General features: G+C 30.8%; 1 protein-coding gene across 7 annotated transcripts in view; it reads left to right on the top strand.

Annotated features, from left to right (window-relative positions):
- The window catches only part of nopo (TRAF interacting protein no poles), a 48629-nt gene that overhangs the window by 15520 nt on the left and 13329 nt on the right, over positions 1-19780 (top strand). For all 7 annotated transcript variants that reach the window (XM_076453748.1, XM_076453731.1, XM_076453761.1 and 4 more), the window contains 3 exons: positions 1168-1674; positions 14373-14486; positions 18569-18829. In XM_076453748.1, the coding sequence (XP_076309863.1) occupies positions 1190-1674; positions 14373-14486; positions 18569-18829 (860 nt within the window). In that variant the 5' untranslated portion in view covers positions 1168-1189. The remainder of the gene's footprint in view (positions 1-1167; positions 1675-14372; positions 14487-18568; positions 18830-19780) is intronic.

The raw sequence follows: 19780 nt of genomic DNA, 5'->3' as shown, positions 1-19780 counted from the left end.
CCTGTCTATTGGTGACAATATATCGTGTAAACTTCTACACAGAATACATAAATTAATTTCCAGGTGAAGAGTATATCTGTTCTGGATGTAGTGCAGTTCTTTCACTGAGGTGTAAATTTTCTATTGACACATCCATGATTTATTCAGATACTTTTTATATGGATAATGCCCTCTTTAGTCCCTGTAACTTGTAGCTGAAGTGTGAGAACAGGTAAGTATGTTTTTGGAAGTTAACATTTTTTTTTAAATGCATTTCCAAAAATACTTGCCTCCTTTCACATTCTCTTGATCTTTCTTGCAACTATGAGTTAGTGTTAGAGACAGAGGATTAAGTAGTTTGTGAAAAGTGGCATTATCAGAATGAGATGCTTATATACAGTACCAGGATTGAGGGCACATTGACATAAGAAAGTGTCACGAGACAAATATCATCAAGGGCAGTTAAGTGGAGTATAAAAGATTGGAGTAAGTGTGAAAAAAACCTGACCAATGCTTAGATGGGCAAAAGAAGAAACCCTAGAAGCTGTGCTATAGCTGCAGAATGAGAGGAAATAACTATTGTTAGAAACACATTTTCGAGTTAAGAAAAATGTTAACTTTTGTTCTCTGTGCAGCTTTTCACTGTGACTCCACTTGGCTGATATGTAATGGTCTTTGTTGTTTTATTGAGAACAGTCATGTATTAATATGATATAGATAAGAGATGGTAAGATGCTACTTTTTTCATGAATTGTTAATTATGGTGAAAAGATTAAATAGAGACTAGATTTCTGGATTTTTAATAACAACTGTTTTCAGTTTAAGAGCAAGACATTTATTGCAGCTTAAGTAAGTTTTAAGCTATCTTACAATTTTTGTATTGAACATAATTAAGAAAAATTCATTGATTTTACAGCCTGTTTGGTAGTACAATTATTTATTGAATAGAAATTTTCAGTCATATTTTTAGTGTTTTGGACAAGTAATTAATAAGGATAAGTTACTATAATTTGTTTTTTAGTTTTAAATCCTATTTCCTGTATTTTTGTTTTATTGGATCTGATATACCATGTGATGGTTTAATTAATTTGTGACCAAATTAAATGCAAATTACAGTTCTGTTCATTGTCCCCTGTACCGTACCTAATATTCTATGTTTATTGTGGTATTTACTATTTTTTTATACAGATAAGAAGGACAGTTAGAAAGCATGAAAGTACTCTGCACAATCTGCTCTGATTTGTTTGATGGTACAAACAGTGTAATTGCATCTCCTTGTGGGCATACATTCCATGAAATTTGCTTCCTACAGTGGCTTGAAGAGTCTAGAACCTGTCCATCTTGCCGAACACATGTTACCCATAAAAAAATTCTTCGTTTGTTTTTCAACATTTCTGAAGATCTTGAGAATCAATCCCTTGATGCCTTGAAAAATGAATTAGAATCTGTAAAAGTTTCTTTAAAGGCAAAAGAGATGGAACTATGGAAAGCAGATCAGAAGGTTAAAGATATTCAAGAATATGTGCGCAAAGCTGAAGCTAAAGCTGAGTGTGAAAAGGATAAGTATCTTGAGTCAGAAGCCCAGAAGACAGCATTAAAGTCTCAATTGAAAGTGTTGACTAAACAAGTATCTCAGGCTGAGAGGATATCATCAGAAAATTTGAATTTGAAGAAGCAGCTGATACACATGAAAAAGTAAATTGGATATATATTAGTTACATACAAATGTCTTCTTTTAATTTGATCATATTATGTGCATAAGGAATGTTACTAAGATTTTAGTAATTTTAGCAAGAAACGTCATATGTTATATGAAAGGCACAGTATATGTATGTTAGTGTGTTAATGAAAGAGGTAACAAAGACTCCTTTAAACTACATCCATATATATATATATATATATCATCAGTGATAAGGTTACATTATAAATAAGTAATAAAAATGTTTGGTTAAAAATAATTGTGATTTTGAGATGCCAATGTTAAAAAATACAAAAAGAAGGTGAGGATGAATACACAACCATACAAAAATCATTACATACTAAATAGTAGTCTTGTAGTTGAGATCTTGGTGTTCAAAACTGAGACCAAATCTTTCCAAGAAAATTTTATATACAACTAAATGTTGAATTCAGGTTTATATAGAAGTATTTAAACTGAATAATGCTATAAAGTCTACACTGGTTAATTCCCTCAAGCTTGTAATGTTGACTCAATGGCAACTCATTTAGTGATTTTTGTATGGTTTTGTGTATGTATCTTAACTTGTTTCTATACTTTTTATTCCTACATCATCCATATTTTTTCCAACAAAAAGTTGTATTACTTGTTTCCCCTCTTGTTCTGAACAATAAAAATGAATATTTTATAAAGAATGTATATTGGTATGGAGGCAACAGTTTTAGCTTGGCATAATGAGTTGTCTTGATGGGCATCATATGTTGAAGTTAGTGAAATGCTACAATGTCACTGCATTTCCAAGTTATAATGCAACACTTTGGTGTGCAAATCATCACAACAACTTCAAGCATTGGTGAACCAGCTTTTCTGATATCATTTGCTTTTAATCTACTCACTGGCTTTCTACTTCAGTGATGTTTTGTGGCTAAACTGTAGGTTTTAATAGCTTTTGAAAATCTGTAAAACCTAAGTTAAGTGTTTATAAGTTTTTACATTGTTATAAGAGAGATTTGAGATAGTGATGAGCAATTCAAAATATTTGTCAGCTAATTTTTTTTCCCAGCTCATCCATATATGCTAAGCACTACTATGTTTAGTGATATTATATGTGTAAAATGCATTTAAATGAGTTTAATAATTATAATTTTAAGTTTCAACTACAATTTTTTCTATATAATCAAATTATGTTTAATGTTTCAAAAATTATCCTTCACTAACGTGTATGTAAAGTATCAGGTTGGTCTAGATTGCCATTTCTTTACAAATCATGCACTTGTATTAAGATTATGTAACCTCTATTATTTTTTTAGTCCTACATTACTTTTCATTAGCAATCGTTTATATTATACATGCCAAAGAGAAGCCTTCACTCTTGGCACAGAAATATTGTGAAGTAAGTATAAAGTCTATAAAATGCTCACTGTAGTATATAATTTAAATGCCAATATCAAGGATTAATGGAAGTTTACAATTATTCACATCCTGTTTTAAGGATGTCAACTTGCTAAAAACACCTCCTTGAAAAATTGTAAACATTTATTTCAATATACCTGACTAAAAATATATTATTTTCCTAGACATAAAAGGACCAAATAAAGTATTTTCTAATTCCTACACTCTTTTTCCTGATCAGGGTGTTTTTAGGATCAAACCTAAAAATTCATATAATGAAGAAGACAGACAATGATCTTTTAAAATATAGTATGTTGACCCAAAAATAAATTACTGCATTATACTTAAAACATTGTTCTTTGCTAACTTTGGATTAGCATAGTGTACTTCCTTATTTAAGTACATAATACTATGTTGAGTAGTACTCTTTAAAAGGTAATGCCACCTGTCCCAATCTAAACACATCTCATCGTAAGCCTGTGGATGTGGTTCTGGATCTCCCTTCGTCCTCTCTTCGGCAGGCCTTACCGTGCTAACTCTCAGCTCTTCATGACGCTCCTCCTGATGAAAATTTATACCATATTAGACTCGCGGTCATCTATGACCATCACATTCGGAAAAATAAACCATTCGCCAGCCATTGGAACCTTACTCTATCACTTCTATTCTCACTTACACTAGTTATTCTTGCCATGTGTGGGGTGAAGAGAAACAGCAGTTTGTGACCGCCCCTGGTTATTTTTCGTTCGTAATGAACGAAATCATAAATTAACCAAAATTCCTACCATGACCCAAGTGTCCCATCTGTGTGTTTGTTATGAAAATAATCATAAGAGCTGGTAAGTTTATATGCTCTATGAAATAAAATATATATTAAATTAGTTTTATAACAGTGGTATAAATGTGCTGATATGACAGTACAAGCTGGAAAATGTTGTTTGTGGTAGTACTTAGTTTTGAGTCTGTTGTTCCAGTTTGATGACCTCTAGATCTAAAAGAGGTAGCTTAGAGTTTTTTTGTTTTTCAACTATGAACTCTATATTCCTGTGTTCTGAATTTAACTAATCTAGAAACATTTGAACATGTATTTACTCTGAATACAATAAAAGTGTCATCAACATATATAAACTAGAGGTTTAAATGTGGATGGACATGACTAACTGTTTGGTTTAATGATGAGACAAGAACAAATTTGCTAGTATGTGAGCAAGTGATGAGCCCATGGCTACACTGTCAATTTGATTGTGTCTTATTATCATCACAAAATGACTTTTTGGTCATAATTTCAAGAAGTTTTGGAAATCGATTTTTTTGGTTAAGCCATTGACTTTTGTGTTATCGGGAAATACTAAATCACTACTTGATATGACTACTTCATCATGTGGAATGTTAAAAGTGTCATCAACATATATAAACTAGAGGTTTAAATGTGGATGGACATGACTAACTGTTTGGTTTAATGATGAGACAAGAACAAATTTGCTAGTATGTGAGCAAGTGATGAGCCCATGGCTACACTGTCAATTTGATTGTGTCTTATTATCATCACAAAATGACTTTTTGGTCATAATTTCAAGAAGTTTTGGAAATCGATTTTTGTGTTATCGGGAAATACTAAATCACTACTTGATATGACTACTTCATCATGTGGAATGTTACTGTATAATGACTAAGTATCACAACTTGTGTTGTATACTGATGAATTAGATTTCAAGGATTTCATGAAATTAGAGAAATCAAAGAAGTCTTTAACAGTTAAGTTATTCTTAGTAAACAGAAGCAACAACTTGCTTAAAATATATAGTTTATTATTGTTCCTGTGTTAGGTACAAAGTGTCTGATAAGTGCATTTACTTTATGTAGTTTAGACAGACCATTCGTAATGTCAGTGTGTACTTAATCAGAAATGACATTCTTTTTCTGTAGTTTTAATAGAAGTTTACTTTCTCTCTGTTAGGTGTGGTCTTTAAAACTTCATACTTGATGGATTCATTTAAGATAGCACAGACTTTATCAAGTTAGTCTTGTTTATTTAGAATGACAAGACCAGTTCTTTTGTCCAGATTTTGAGAGTACTACATTATTTAAATGTTTCAGGTTATTCAAAGCAGCTGTTTAATCATTAGATAGGATAGTATCATGTTTTTAGACTGATAAGTATGGAATCCAGATAAAACTATTGCTGATATTTCTGTGACAAAGTTGTATTCATTCTTAGTTCAAATGGATAATGATTTTCACTAGATTTTCACAGGAGTGGTAGAAAAATTTAAACCATATGATAAAGCATGCTCCCCAGGTTTAATTAAAACATGATCAGAGAGGCTATATATGACTTCAGATGGGTACTTGGGAAATGTGGTTATGGAATGCTACTTGTCTCTTTTTAGCTTGTGCAGCTTCTGTAATTGGATTCATTTACACTGTAATCATTTCTGCCTGTTTTGAATCTCAATGGCTTGTTTTAAATATGCATTATCCAAGTGGCTAGTAACAAATGCCTCAAGTAATTTATTGTTTAATTTGTTCTTTCCAGTAATTCTTTGTTTAGAAATATTTTCTGGGCATAATGTTATTTTTGATGTTAGAAACTTTTAAATGCAAGAATTTCGGAAATAATTGAAAAGATTTGTGTTCATTTAGAAACTCAATGTATATTAAGTTTTTTTTAAATTTTATTTATGCTTTTTTCAGCATTCCTATACAATTTTAATGTGTGAATACCATAATGGTCTACTCTGATGGTAGTGGTAGGTAGATGTTTTGGAAATCTTATTTTTAGAATGAACATAAAAACAAAAGTGAGAAGGTGTTTCATTATAGCATGTAAGGACAAAGTTACCATGTATTGCCATCTCCATGACATTTCTTCACATCAAATTTTCATCTCACCATATCTTTGCTCGCTTTCACTGTTCTTTGAAGAATATCATTCAGACTGGGATGTGGTTTATTTCTTTGTTGCCTATTATTTACATGTTCTAGTTGTGTCTTCGTCAGTCTTATATTATTGCTCTTCCTAAATGATTTTACACTTCTGTTTATCTTTGAATGGGGTAAGTCTTATCACTTCCTTTCACTTATATTTTTATTTTCAGCAATACTAGTTTTAACCAATGATTATTGGATCCAACTTTGTGACTGGTGTTGTGTCATAAGGTATGCCTTGCCTCAAACCTGCATTATATACTGGTTTGCTATAATGCTCACTGTAGAGATGGTGTATTCCATAAGACCATTGATTGTATACTCTGATATGTGCATATGTTTCTAGATCTTGTAAGTTCCACTTAGTGGTGGATCACACTTCAGTAAAACAGAAGGGGATTTTTGCCTATCTCTACTGACCCTTTGATAAAATAAATAGGAATTTGTGGACACCCATTTCACTTTCTCCAGTGTGATGTACCTCCAGACTTCTCATAGCATTTACTTCCTTCTTTTTCTTCCAGTGGAGCAAGGGTGTTCTTATCACTTTTCAGTTCTCATTTGTTGGGGTGATGGACCATGAAGACTTTTTCCAGAGTATATTGTTGAATTATAATTTACCATACATACTCAGGATTTTCTACTTGGTGAGAAGAGGGTAAACCTAGTATCCCTTCTACCCTATCCCCTAGATGGTTTTTTTACAGACAGATAACTATTTGCTGAAGCAGGATCAGCCTATGTGGGATCTTCTGCAAAATCCAAGGTTCAGGATGACACCACTCTGTTTCTACAGTTCTATGTAGTTGAGACTCCTCTTTTCATTAACCCTTTCACTACAGTTTCTTACAACATATATAGGTATGCCATTCTCAAAAATGAAACTAGTTGAAGAAATAAATTTGTCTTGCACAATCCTAAAATTGTTTATTTTTGGCAACATAAAGCATTTTGATTTTTTGTACTGTTTATAATAAAACATTCATTATTTAATGTAGGTATTTGCACTCAGACTCAGAATAGTTCACAGGCAATATAATTTTTCAGTTTGAGTATAAAAATACTATTTATTATCTTATAGCTTTTCAAATTTCATTTGCATAATCTTTAGAACCTCTTAAATGAATATCAAATGATATTAAGTAAATATTTAATTTTATTTTCCATTTTCTCTACTATATCATTAACTGTTATCCTCAACATACACTGCAATTAAATGTTTAAAATTTAACAAATGGAAATGCATACATACCTTTCAATTCTCTGTAGAAATTCACTAGAATAGAAACATTTTTATGTATAAATTCACATCTTTTATCTTTTCATTTCTAGTTTATTTTTAATTTTCCTTTCCAGTTCTTTGTTTTTCATTCTTATTGTAGGTTTACCAACTTGTTCCTGCCAAGGTGATCCCACGGTTATTATAGTTATTACACGGCAAAGTGTAATTATTTCATCCACAAACACTTTCACTAATGGTTGTATACGAGGAGGATGCCATCTTGCTTAGATATTTTTACAAGTAAAACTACACTGATTTAAATGTAAACAATTAAAAGTTTTAAATATGTATTTAGAAATACAAAAGTAACAAATTGAAATATAAATGTAAAACCTAAATACAAGCTACTTGTATAGTAAACTAATATATACAAGGAAAGAAACACTTGCCAAGCATTAGGTACACTTAGAGAGAACAATGAACTAAGCTTTTTTTTTATCTCATGCTATAAATCCATACACTAATAGAGGTTTTCAGGTGATAACTGAATAGTGTGAAATCTTTCTATTGGCTGTGAACATGTCTTCAACTTCAAATTGTCACCTTGCAACACAAGTTTGACTTTGCAAGTGGACACAACTGAACTTAAGCTTAGAAATATTAGAATGTAAAACTCCCATGGGAATTTTTGGAACTTTTCCAGATGCTAATGAAAGGCAGGTGAAACCTTAATTTGGCCTTGTATACCAACAGTCTTCATTCTATTCTCACAGTATCATGTGTAATAGCTTGTAAAGTGTAGACTTGTAACTATTAACAGATCATATGACAGCAAAACATGTACAGAAGGGGTTTAAAAATGGCATCTTGTTATAGGATTAATTCCAGTTGCAGGAGGTTCTTTCCCTGCTCCAGTGGTTGAGTTTCTGGGACTTCGTCTACCTTGCAATACCTGCTACAGAAGTAATTACACTGTTCCTTGGTTTGAGTGAATGTTCCACATCCTCCTTGTAATTTCAGATACATTATGTCTCTTTCCTGTATTTATAATTGAATGGTTTATGATTTCTGCTGATAATAACAGTTACAGATATTGCTTTATTCTTATGGTTGAGTCAAAGTATCACCATGAGCCCATAATGCTGGGCTTTGTTTGTTATACTTCTTGCTCATATGTTGGGTTTGGGAGTTTTGTCTGGTTTTGGCTGTCTGCTAACTTCCTCTTCATGATTCTGGTTTTGTGATATGCAACACTGTTTACTTACAGTTGTGGTTGATAAGTATATGTAACACAGTTCTCCTGCCCTAGACAGTATGTTTAAGTTGCATTATATTTTGTTTTTATTTGTGTTGATTTTCAGATCTATAGTGCTGAGAATGAGTTATCAAACCTGACCTGTTTGGGAGATGTTCAATGTCTGCTTAGTTTTTTCAGTTTGTGTTTTACTGTGGATTGCACCTCTCAGAACAAATTGCACTTGTGCACATTCTTTTTTTTTTTCTTACATTAGCCCCTCTACTTTTCCACTATGGAATTTTCTTATACTGAAAATGCACTTCTGATAGGTACTTTCCTTCACTCAAACATATTGAACTCTTCCTCCCCTCTAGTAGTTTTCTTTTAGAACTGACCAATTCTCAAAAGTGTGGATTGAGCAGGAATAGTAGAGGAAGCAAGCTGCATCAATAAAGGTGGCTAAATACTATTGGTGGAGAGTTGTCATATGCATGGTGGACTATGTAGACTGTTGTTCTGAGCTTAAATTTTTTCAGCAATTCTTATAGGGGATTCAAAAAGATCAACATAGCTTTGTACTTATTGGAAATATATTTTCAGTGTAAGAAAATGTTTATTTTAGGCATTGCCACCTCTACATCATATTTAATTTTTGATATTTTTTAATAACTTGTGGTAGATTCAGAATTGGAGTAAACATTATAGCTCCAAGTTGACTGAACTTGTACTCATAGTTAACTAAAATCTAAATAAATAAGCCATGCCTGATTTTACAAATCCATTCACAGTTTATTCAAACTCTGTGTCATAATAGCATATAAGTATATCTGAAATAAATTGTGTATAACGACTATATTTAGATGTAACATTGAAATAAAATATTCAATAGTACCTGTAAAATTCAGTAATCAGGCACTTTATAAGTCAAATATACTTTTAATCAGAACTACTAGAAAATAACAAGCACACTAAACATTTATGATTTCTCTTAATTAAAACAAATGATGATTCTGTGAATATTATGGTATTTACTGTGCAAAAGGTGTTTTGCTACAGAGAAGTCAGTTAAGCTCACTAACTGAGTGTATATGGGATAACATACTACAGCATTTGCTCTCTTATTGTATAGTTAAAAAAAAATGTGTGTCTAATAGGAAAGAGGGGTGAGTGAGGCTGCAATGTACTTACCTACACAAATAGCTGACATTAGAACAAATGCTGCATGGATGTTGGCCTAGTTACTCTGATAGTTAAAATTATATGATATGAACATCTTTTTTCTGTTTCCATTTCCTTCATGTACAAGTCAGGAACAAAAGTTAATTTCTATACATTACAGGAAGGCATTACTCTTTGCCTCCAGTATGCTTACACAATTTATGTTTTTATGCACTTTGACTAACCTTATGCTGTAAAGGAGTGCTTAAAGTTATTTAAAAACTGGACACATTGTGAATATTTTAGTATGCTGCTCAAAAATATTCCACTATAATTAAACAAAACTTTTTTGTTATATCAGTTGTACTTTTGTGAATTTCACTTTCCAAGGGAATTTCAGGTCACTCACTTGCATACCAGCTTGACAACTAAAATGTTTCAGGCCATAATTCACAAAACACAGGCAAAAGTGTGTTCCTACAAGTGCAACTTTAGCCCTCAATTATTTGTATTTGTTTCTAGAATATCCAACATTTGCAAAATATTTGCACAAGCTTGCAGGTGAATACAGTGAACTGTTTTTCATTTAATGCTTTTCATGACAGTGTCCAAATTTAACTGCATAACTATTCAACATCATATCAAACTGGTGTTTTCTCTCAAGGTTTTATTCACTGTTACATTCTTATATTGTCTCAGTGTTAGATGTACACTACTCTGGTGTTAAACTTAAAATTAACAGTATTATTTAGTTTGTGTTATTCTTAGAAGTGATACTAATGGCTAGTAACAACATATGAATCATGTATAGTTCAGTTGTTGTGAATTGACATCATGTTGCTTGAACTTTCAGAAATTTCCTCATTGCTTTAAGAGAGTATTGATATAACATAATATTCCATAGTTAGTAGAATGTTCCAGGTCTCAGTCAGGCAATATATGTACAAAGGTGAAAAAGTTAGTGGAAGTAAGTAAATTACTGAAAGTAAACGTGAAGTTCGTCTGTGATTTCTAAAGTGAGTTTCATAGCTTGTACTGTTGTAAAAGAATGGAGTAGAATAATTTGTCTTTTCAAAATACCCTATGACACAATACAGCCCACTTGTATGGATTTTGATGAAAAAGAGTGTTAAGTATCCAATATCAAGGGAATCTTGCTGTCTGTCTGCAGACAAATTTCCTCTTAAATGAGTTGACCAATCCAGACCAAAACTGATTATTAATTTAAAAAGCAAACCAAATTCATAAGTAAGTTAGCTAAGCTCATTAATTAAAGGTATGCAGGATAAAATACTACATACAGCATTTGCTCCCCTACTCTATCTAATTGTCATTCCAGAAATAGAAATAACGTTTTTGCACTAGAATAAAACACTTATTCAACAACACATAAATGTAAACAAAAACAGCCTTATGGAACCAAAGTACTTTGACAGCTCACCCACTTCTGGTAACAGGGGTTATCCAAAACACTGTACAATACAACAAACCTTTTAACAATGAAAATATATACCTAAAAATACACAAAACAAAATCCTTTAACAAAGAACCTTTAGATAATTTGTAACATTTAGGAAGGAACACTTAACCCTTTGATAAATATTAAAACACATTAATGAATGAAATAAAGCCCTTTAGCAACAGTAAATGCATAAAAAATTTTGAACACTGAGAAACACTTAATTCATTAAAAAATAAACTTATCATTGCTACTAAAAGTCTCTAAGAGCAAAATGAAAGAAAGTTCATTAATCAAATGTAAAAATAAGCTATTTATTATAATAATCCTTGAAATAAAATGGAATGTGAAAAATATTACTTTAATATTAAATTACTTTAAAATCTACATTAAGTTAAAACTCCAGAAATATTCAGCATAAAAAAAGAAATAGATATCTATATATTAAGTGAACCCTTATCTGCTTTATTGTAAACAACTTTTATTGTTTTTACCTTGAACAGGAACTTTGTGGGGAGGTGCAACTTACCTGGTTTTTTGAAAGAACTATGGCCAATTTTGATTTGCTGGTATCTGTAGTGGAGGTTTTCATCTAAGCTACAGTATTCATAATAGTATGGTGGTTGCCACTTCAGTTGTTGGCACTGAAGTGATGTCAAAACTTTGGAATAACTCTTTTGCATTATGTACTTTTCATTTTTGTTAATGACATAGATGCAGTAAAGTATTACTAGGATCAGGAGAGTGATAGTCCTCATGGAGTGAACACACATTACTTACTTTCTAAAACATACCATTGGCTGACACACAGCTGTTTCTTGATCTTCACTTTGTCTATTATAAGCATTGGTCCTCCTTTTCCAATACTTTTCTTTATTTATTTGGCTTCTCTTAAGGCCAGGTCAGATCAACCACCTTCTGTTCCTTTTTTTCAGTGAGTTACTTGGGTTTGTGAGATTTTTGGATTTTTCTTGGTTGCCTTTGAGTTTACTCCTTCCTGATAGTGAAAAGATTTGGGAGACTACTTAGTTTTCCTCCTTCACATGATATTACTGGTTCATGCTGGGAGATTTGCTGTTTTATTATGTGGTAGGAGAGATGCACTTTTTACCCTGTTTGTCTATTTGCTTGCTTTGACTTACCACCACCAGATTGATATATATTTTGATTCACAGGCTAAATTTGCTTTTGGTTGTGTAGAGTTCCAGACTGGACCCTATGATCACTTTAAACAGATCACAATTTCTGTATTCATTTGGTCTCCATTCTTGCTCTTTGATATTCTTCTTCCTCCTGAGTTTTCTTGGAAGCTTGTCTAAGGTCTCCACAACACTTTGAAAATGAATGGAATTTTGACTGACTTTTACCTTGATCAGATTGTCAGTTTGTTTTTTCTATGGTCTAGTCTTCCACAGTATCTTCAAGAGGTTCCATCTCTGCCTTTTGGCTATCCATGTTAAGACATCCCTGACCCAACATTCTACAACCAAACTTTCCTGAGCTCCTCAGGGTTTAACTTCTAAAAGTTAGTTGCCTTGTGTGTTCTTTATGAAGAGTTAGACCCCAAATCACCAAAACATGCCCACCATACCCTTTTTTTTTCTAGTTTCACTTCCTGTTTTTTTATGTACGACAGCTTTATCAACTACTTTTAATTATTTTAAGCATCAGGAAGATTTTGATACATCAGTGCTATCCAGTCTTCTCTAATAGTTTAGAGTCTTTGTATCCAAATTGCCTTCTTTATTTACTTAACTGGAATATTAGGATGGTATTACATGCTTTGTCTAAGATTTTTTTGTATAATCTGTTTAGAAGGTTTGAAAGTTATGACAATAGAAGATTTAAGTGGGGCCATAGTTATTAGTATAATCAAGGATGGATCAACTAATAAAGTTTATATATGCTATGTGATGGCAAAATGATGAACTGCAAATGAAACTAGTTAATATAATGGCACTTGATTATGGAGATGCATCTGAAATAAAGTAGAGAATTTCAAAACAAGCTCAAGTTCCTTTAAAAGACATATGTAGGATTTATTATTATTCTCTAAAACATAGGAGAGAATTTTACAAAATTACAAATTCATTGGTTAAAGATTTAAAGTACAATGGATGTGGTGTTCAGCAAATAAGCTGAGTACTATTGTAGCTCAGAGCATTGAAAGTTCTTTTTGACAACTGTGAGTTAACATTCATACATTGACAGGACATTGGTACCATAGGTAATTATTACAATGCTCAGAAGACAAGATACTGGATAAATGAGTTGAAAAAGTGTAAATAAATGGTGACATTGATGACCTATTTTCATTGGCTGAATTTTACCTGAACGAGAAATTCATAAAATACCTTTTTGGAAAACCACATTTTCTTTTCAACATACTTAATTTTCACCTTTGGCCAAGTAAGGATGAAAATTCTGAAGGATTCAGAGGCTGTGGAGGTAAAGAGAAAATTGAGAACTAAGTAATTTATTTCTTACTGTTATTAGAAAAAGAAGATAAATATGCTGGAAGAGTAGTTGGACTTGAAAATTTACATCACTAAACGTGTTATAGATACACATGAAAGCATCTTGGTTAATAAGAATGCTAAGTGTTTAAAATGTATTTTATCTCTAAGAAATATTATATTAAAGATAATTTCACTATTAATGGCAGAATATTAAGTTAACTTAGACTGAGACAGGGCCAAGAATAACCTAAATTGAGAAACTTTGCTCTGCTAAGAAATAAATGGGCCTCCACTAGAAGATTATGATCCAAGATAAAGATTGTGAAATTGCAGGGACAAGCAATGCCCAAAGTCGAACAATGTTAATATATCAATTACATACATCAAGTAAGAGATATAAAAGTATATAAAAACCATTAGCCAAAGAAGCCTTTTGTTCAATACCAGAACTCTATAATGGACAAATTAAGAGTAATGTAGGGGGAAAAGATCTAAAATCAAGCATAGTTTTGTATCACAAATATTGAACTTTTCTGTGTGTTTATAATTTATTCATTTGAACAATATCACACTCTAGCTACACAGCTTAATTCATCACTTTTACATATATATGTGTGTGTGTATGTATTTAAGTGGTCAGATGTACTAAGTTTTTTATATTTTTCTGTATTTCATAACTAGAATGTTATACTAAGACAGTTTACCCCATTTCCATTTTAGTAGAGGTTACAATTATTGCTCTCACATAAAACATTTTTGTTGATTTTAAATGAATTAATTTTCAGTTTCTAAATGTGTGCAGAAATAATTTCAACTTAAAGGTTCAGTTTATTTTCTGGAATTTTTTAATCTCTTTACAGTGTGGAATTGATAATCTCAGGATCTACTCAAGAAGTGGAAGAAATATTAAATGGTTATTGTGATGGAGCTGGAGCACTAAAGCAGATGGCTACATATTGTTCCCTTCTTAAAAGGTTGGTAAGAAAGTCTTAATATGAGATGGTATGAATCCTCAATATAAATTTTATTTTCAAATATTTGCTATATGTTAATGAAAGAAACAGCTAACTGGGAGGTTTGAAAAAAAATTATCATATCATAATCAAAGCTAGACAGTGTAGAATTTACTAATCAACTAATTCTCTGGTTCATTCATGTGTAACACTTAATTAAACTCTGTTGTACATGAAAGTATGTCATATGATAATTTAGTACAAAATCTATAACAAAATGAAGATACATTTAATGCTATTCCTTAGGTTTTCTGTACAAATTACCACAGAAGTAATCTACTAAAACTATTGATTTTTTGTTGAAATAATGACATTTTTTTTTTTATATAAAGGTAAACTGTATTACCATGAAAAACTTCTCATATAAAGGATTTAAAACAAACTAGTTTTGACTGTACTGGCCTACATGAAGTGCCAGTTAATTAAATAAGTTTTTCATTTAGTAATATTAAAAATGGCACTTGTGCAAAGGCTGCATATAAACTGAGACATTCCATAAGGATTAAGTATATTGCAGAGCACAAGTTTATTAAAATAAGAGGAAATTCTCAGTCGCTGTGGCACTTGAAATTACTTTAGACAAGATTAGTGTATGTTAAACTGTGAGGCCCTTTTTAGCTGTGGCATAGCAGTTCATAGAACAATCTAAAAGTTTGTAGTTTAAAAAAAGCCAGAAAAACTTTGATCTGTTTCATATGCTGCTATATTATGACTAAAAATACATCCATTATCTCCTCTTGGACATTCTCTGCATGTTTTAGCAGTGATATACACTACTATCATAAGGAGTTAAAATAAGAAATGACTTACAAACATTATCAAATTCATGCACATATAGAAGTTAAATAACTTGCATAGTTAGCCAGCCTGTTGCACTTTCTAATTTACAAAATAAATTTAAAAAAATGATCTTCATAATACCCAGATCAAAACTTTTATTCAGAATGATGCTATAATTTTTAATTATTTCTGAAGATGCTCTAATATTTAATTCATCCATATGGTTAATCTAATTAACAAATTAACTGAACATTATGACAAGTGATAGAATGAGGGATGCTCACCTCATGTTCAACTAAAGTTGAGTTATTAACTTTTTATCTATAAAGTAAATCACTTATAAACAAAGAGAATTTGAAGTTTAGTGAAAATACTTCATTGAAAAATTTCTCTGTTATGATATGAAATCAAAATGTTGGCTGCTCTGAGTACGAAGTGATTTTCGTGCTAAGATTAATAATACTTTTCTCCATCTGAAAATTCATAAATTTCATTTGCATAGTTCCTGAAACCTCCTAAATAAATTTAGAACATTTGTTTGTTTTTTTCAGTGACACTTTATCTGTTACTTTCTCCACCCTACCTCTCTGTGAGGTCAATCAGTTTGACTAACCGTATGACCACCATGAAAAAAAATTACAAAATAAATCTAAATTATTCTTTTTGTCTTTCTAAAATGATCTTAAATAGTAACATGAAGCCATATGGCTATGTAACAAGAACCATTAAAAATTTATCTACGCTTGTTGATATGTTTTACGTGGGAATAATGTTTGGACTGGAACAAATAGACAACTCTCTGTAGAGAAAACAATGTAATGTAATGCATTATTTGATAAATTAAAACTGTTTTTATTTCTGTTGGTTGTAAATAATATAGTACTAAATGTCAGAAAGAACTATTGGCAATTTCTGAAAGAGAGGATGTGACAGACAGGCAAGCAAAGAGGTTCTGATTTTCTATTTTATGGATTTGTAACCAAACAAGATTGAAGGCTATAAAATTGTAAGTTGTCTGAGTGATGACAATTTTATAATTAGTAATTTATGTTGAATTCCATACTTCTCAGAGGAGTGGTAAATAAATTAGAGAAGAGGGTTAATCTAGAAATAAGATCATAATTCTCATACCAGGGGAAATTGAGGATTTTTTTTAAAATATTGGCTTATAAAATTAAGAATGTGAAATTTATACAAAATATTTGGATTATTAACTACATTTTGATGCCAACTTTAGTAGTACACCGTGATTAATAAGGTAGTTTAAATTTTGAATGTAACTTGGTAAAAACCGTAGAAGAAGAGGTTTAAGACAAATGATAACATTTTTTTAACTTGTAACATAGAGAAAATAATAACTACAACTAATGTGATTCTTAATTACTTGTTTGTGTGGAAATATCTTGAGTATGTGGCAAACACACCTTATATTATCCAAATAAGAATTTACATCCAATCTGGTGTATTGTGATACCTTTAATTTATTAAAGTACTTATATATCTTGTTAGTATTAAATATTTATGACTGATACAGATCTTTAAAGCTGTAAGAAATAAATGTAAAGAAAGCAGCCAATATTTGTGACCAACAGTTAGATAATTTCTTGTATAGCATCTTTACAATGCAACAAAAAGCTGCATTCTGTATACCAAAATTGAGAAAAAGTGATAATGAGAAGTCATAATGACAATATTTTGAAGTGTTGGATAGTTGAAGTAGCTGAAAACTGTATTAATCAGAAGCATATTTTTATTATTTTTTTATATTAATAGATTAAACAATAATTTCAATTTACTAAATATTTCACATGACACCAATCAAAGTAATCAATTCTCATGGTCATTGATAATTGAGGTAATTACTCAGCTCTAATTGATAAGCATATGTCCCACAGACAGAAAGAAAAAGTGTCGCACAGACCTGGAAAGCTGATGTATATCCTATTTATAAATTATAATCTGACTTTGTGTTCCTGCTTTTATTTTTGAATATTACATTTGCACAAAGTGTGTTTAAAAGCACTGAGGTGAGAAACTGACTGATTATAGTCTTCATGTGCTACAGTTGTTATTTGGAATTGAACTAATGAAAGTGGAAGCTTTACATGGAAAATGCAATATAATTTTGGATAAATATTTTATAACTAAAAGTGGAGTACATTTATGTTTACATGCAGCTAAAAATGAACCCAAATTAGTCAGTAAAATGGGAATTTAAATAATATATTTAACAAATGCCAAAAGAGCTTTCAGTTAAAAACTACAATAAACACAAGAGAAATCAAAATTGTAAAGAAAAAATAAATATATGAATCATAATGAAGCTTGATTTCTTAGCATTTTTTGCTTTCTTAAAGAAAATACTTAGCTAGTAGATGGAAACTAGATTTTGGCAAGACCTTATTTTTGACAAATAAATGTCAGTTTGCAGAGCTATAATCAAAATATAGTATGAAATTATGATAAAAATATTAATGTTCATTAATAGAATAAAAATATGTATGACATAATCATAAAAGTTTAGAAATGTAATATTTTCAAAGAAACTGTCTTGTTTTTCAGTGAGGTGAGTTAATTTAATTTAAACATATTTGGTAGTAAAATAATTTTGTAAACAAAATAGCTTTAAAATGAAACAACAAACAAATGTCTGATAATGTAAATAACTGAGTGAAAAAACAAGCTATAATGTGATTATAAATGAAACCTTTGTATATATAAAATTGTTTTATTTTGAAAGCTTCATTTCATGAGAGGCATATTGAAAATCACAAGTGTTGTCCAAGAAATCTAGAACATGGTTACAGGGTGCTTCAAGAACTGTTATAGGAGTTTAATATGCTCTCTGTAATTTTGAATTCGATATCCTTGATATCATTCATTGACCCACACAACATGTTGTTCACTAGCACAGATTTTGTTCACACCAAAAACCTCACATTGCTGAAAGAGAGAGAGAGGGAGGAAAAAAAACAATGCTATTTTTTAAAGAACGTGATATAGTTGTATGATAAAATTTAGTTTGAAACACAATACCCTGCTCAAACTTCACTGAATAAAACTTGTGATTGTGAATATGGTTCTGGTATAATTTTGTTCTATAGGGCTTGTAGTTTTGGTTATAGTCCTCATCCACATATACTTTTATATATGTTACATCATTAAATGGCTTTTATTTCAGTATAACTTTATATATATATAAATGTCAATGCAGTTTTAGTATTAAGTGATTTCTGTCGCATTTTTTTATATCTACATTCAAGGGAATTGCAGTCCGCCACAGAATCAAAACAGTGTTTAAAAGATGAAGTATCAAGACTGAAAAAAGATCTTGGATGTAGAACAAGTGCATTGCATGAGCATAGTGCTCATTTGAAATCAGCACTGACTGAAATTGCACACTTAAAACAAACCATTGAAAAACTGGAGGGAGAAAAAAAGTACCTGGAAAAGAAAACAGTAATAACGAATGATTCATTCTCAGTGTCAAACAATTCGTCTGCTTCTCTTTCTCCAGTCAAAAGGTATTTTAGGAATTATTTGAAATTATATGTAATGGAATAAGTGTTTAAACATTATTTGAGTTTTGATTTCTTATTATCAAATGGAAATATTTAAGTTTGTAATCTTCACTTTTCTTAATTATATGATGCTTCTTTGCACTGAATTGCCCGATTTACTTTACATTTTTGTCTTTATATGATGATCTAAGTCTCTCACAAAATACAGACTTATACTATAATCAGTTTCAAACTAAGATGTAAATTTCTACTTCTAAGCATTCTGCTTTGCTGATCTATATAACCAAGAAAGTAAAATCCATATGCCACAACCCTTCTATTGCATCCTGCCTTTCAAAATATGTCAAATATTTTCTCTGTTATTACTATTAAGTTGTTTGTAACCCAATTTATATTTTTCGTTTCAAAGTATGCCAGAATTTGTTTCTGTTATTTCTTGTAGGTTATCTCTAACCCAATTTATAAAAATAAAAGATTTTAATTAACTGAATTTTTACAAGGCAAGGTTCATCCAGCTAATAGGTTTTGAAAAACTAGGCCCTAGTTTCTATGTTTTCTATTGTCTAATTGTAGCTCAACTAGTTAACAAATTTGTCTCATCCCAGTAACAGTTTAGTTAGAAAACCAGTTAAAATATAATAAGTTTAGGACATTGTTTTATCTATAAGAATGTGAATATTTGGTATTCAAAACTTTATATTCAAATTTAAAAATAATGCAATATACTTCCACATCCTTATAAAAAAAACATAGTGTTAAGTGTTGTCAGGACATTAATGATGAAGTGTAAGAGACAACACATAGGTAATAAATTTCCTATATATATATATATTTATATTATTTACCAATAATCAATAAATCTTTTTAGAGATGCCATCAAATACCATCTCCCTCACTCAATCTATATTTATCTGCTGCACTCCTCATCAACTGACATCACTGTCATATAAATAA

The sequence above is a fragment of the Tachypleus tridentatus genome, chromosome 1 (assembly GCF_004210375.1).
Source record: "Tachypleus tridentatus isolate NWPU-2018 chromosome 1, ASM421037v1, whole genome shotgun sequence".
Lineage (NCBI taxonomy): Eukaryota > Metazoa > Arthropoda > Merostomata > Xiphosura > Limulidae > Tachypleus > Tachypleus tridentatus.
Note: the sequence above shows the minus strand (reverse complement) of the source record. Positions and strands in the feature narration are given on the sequence as shown.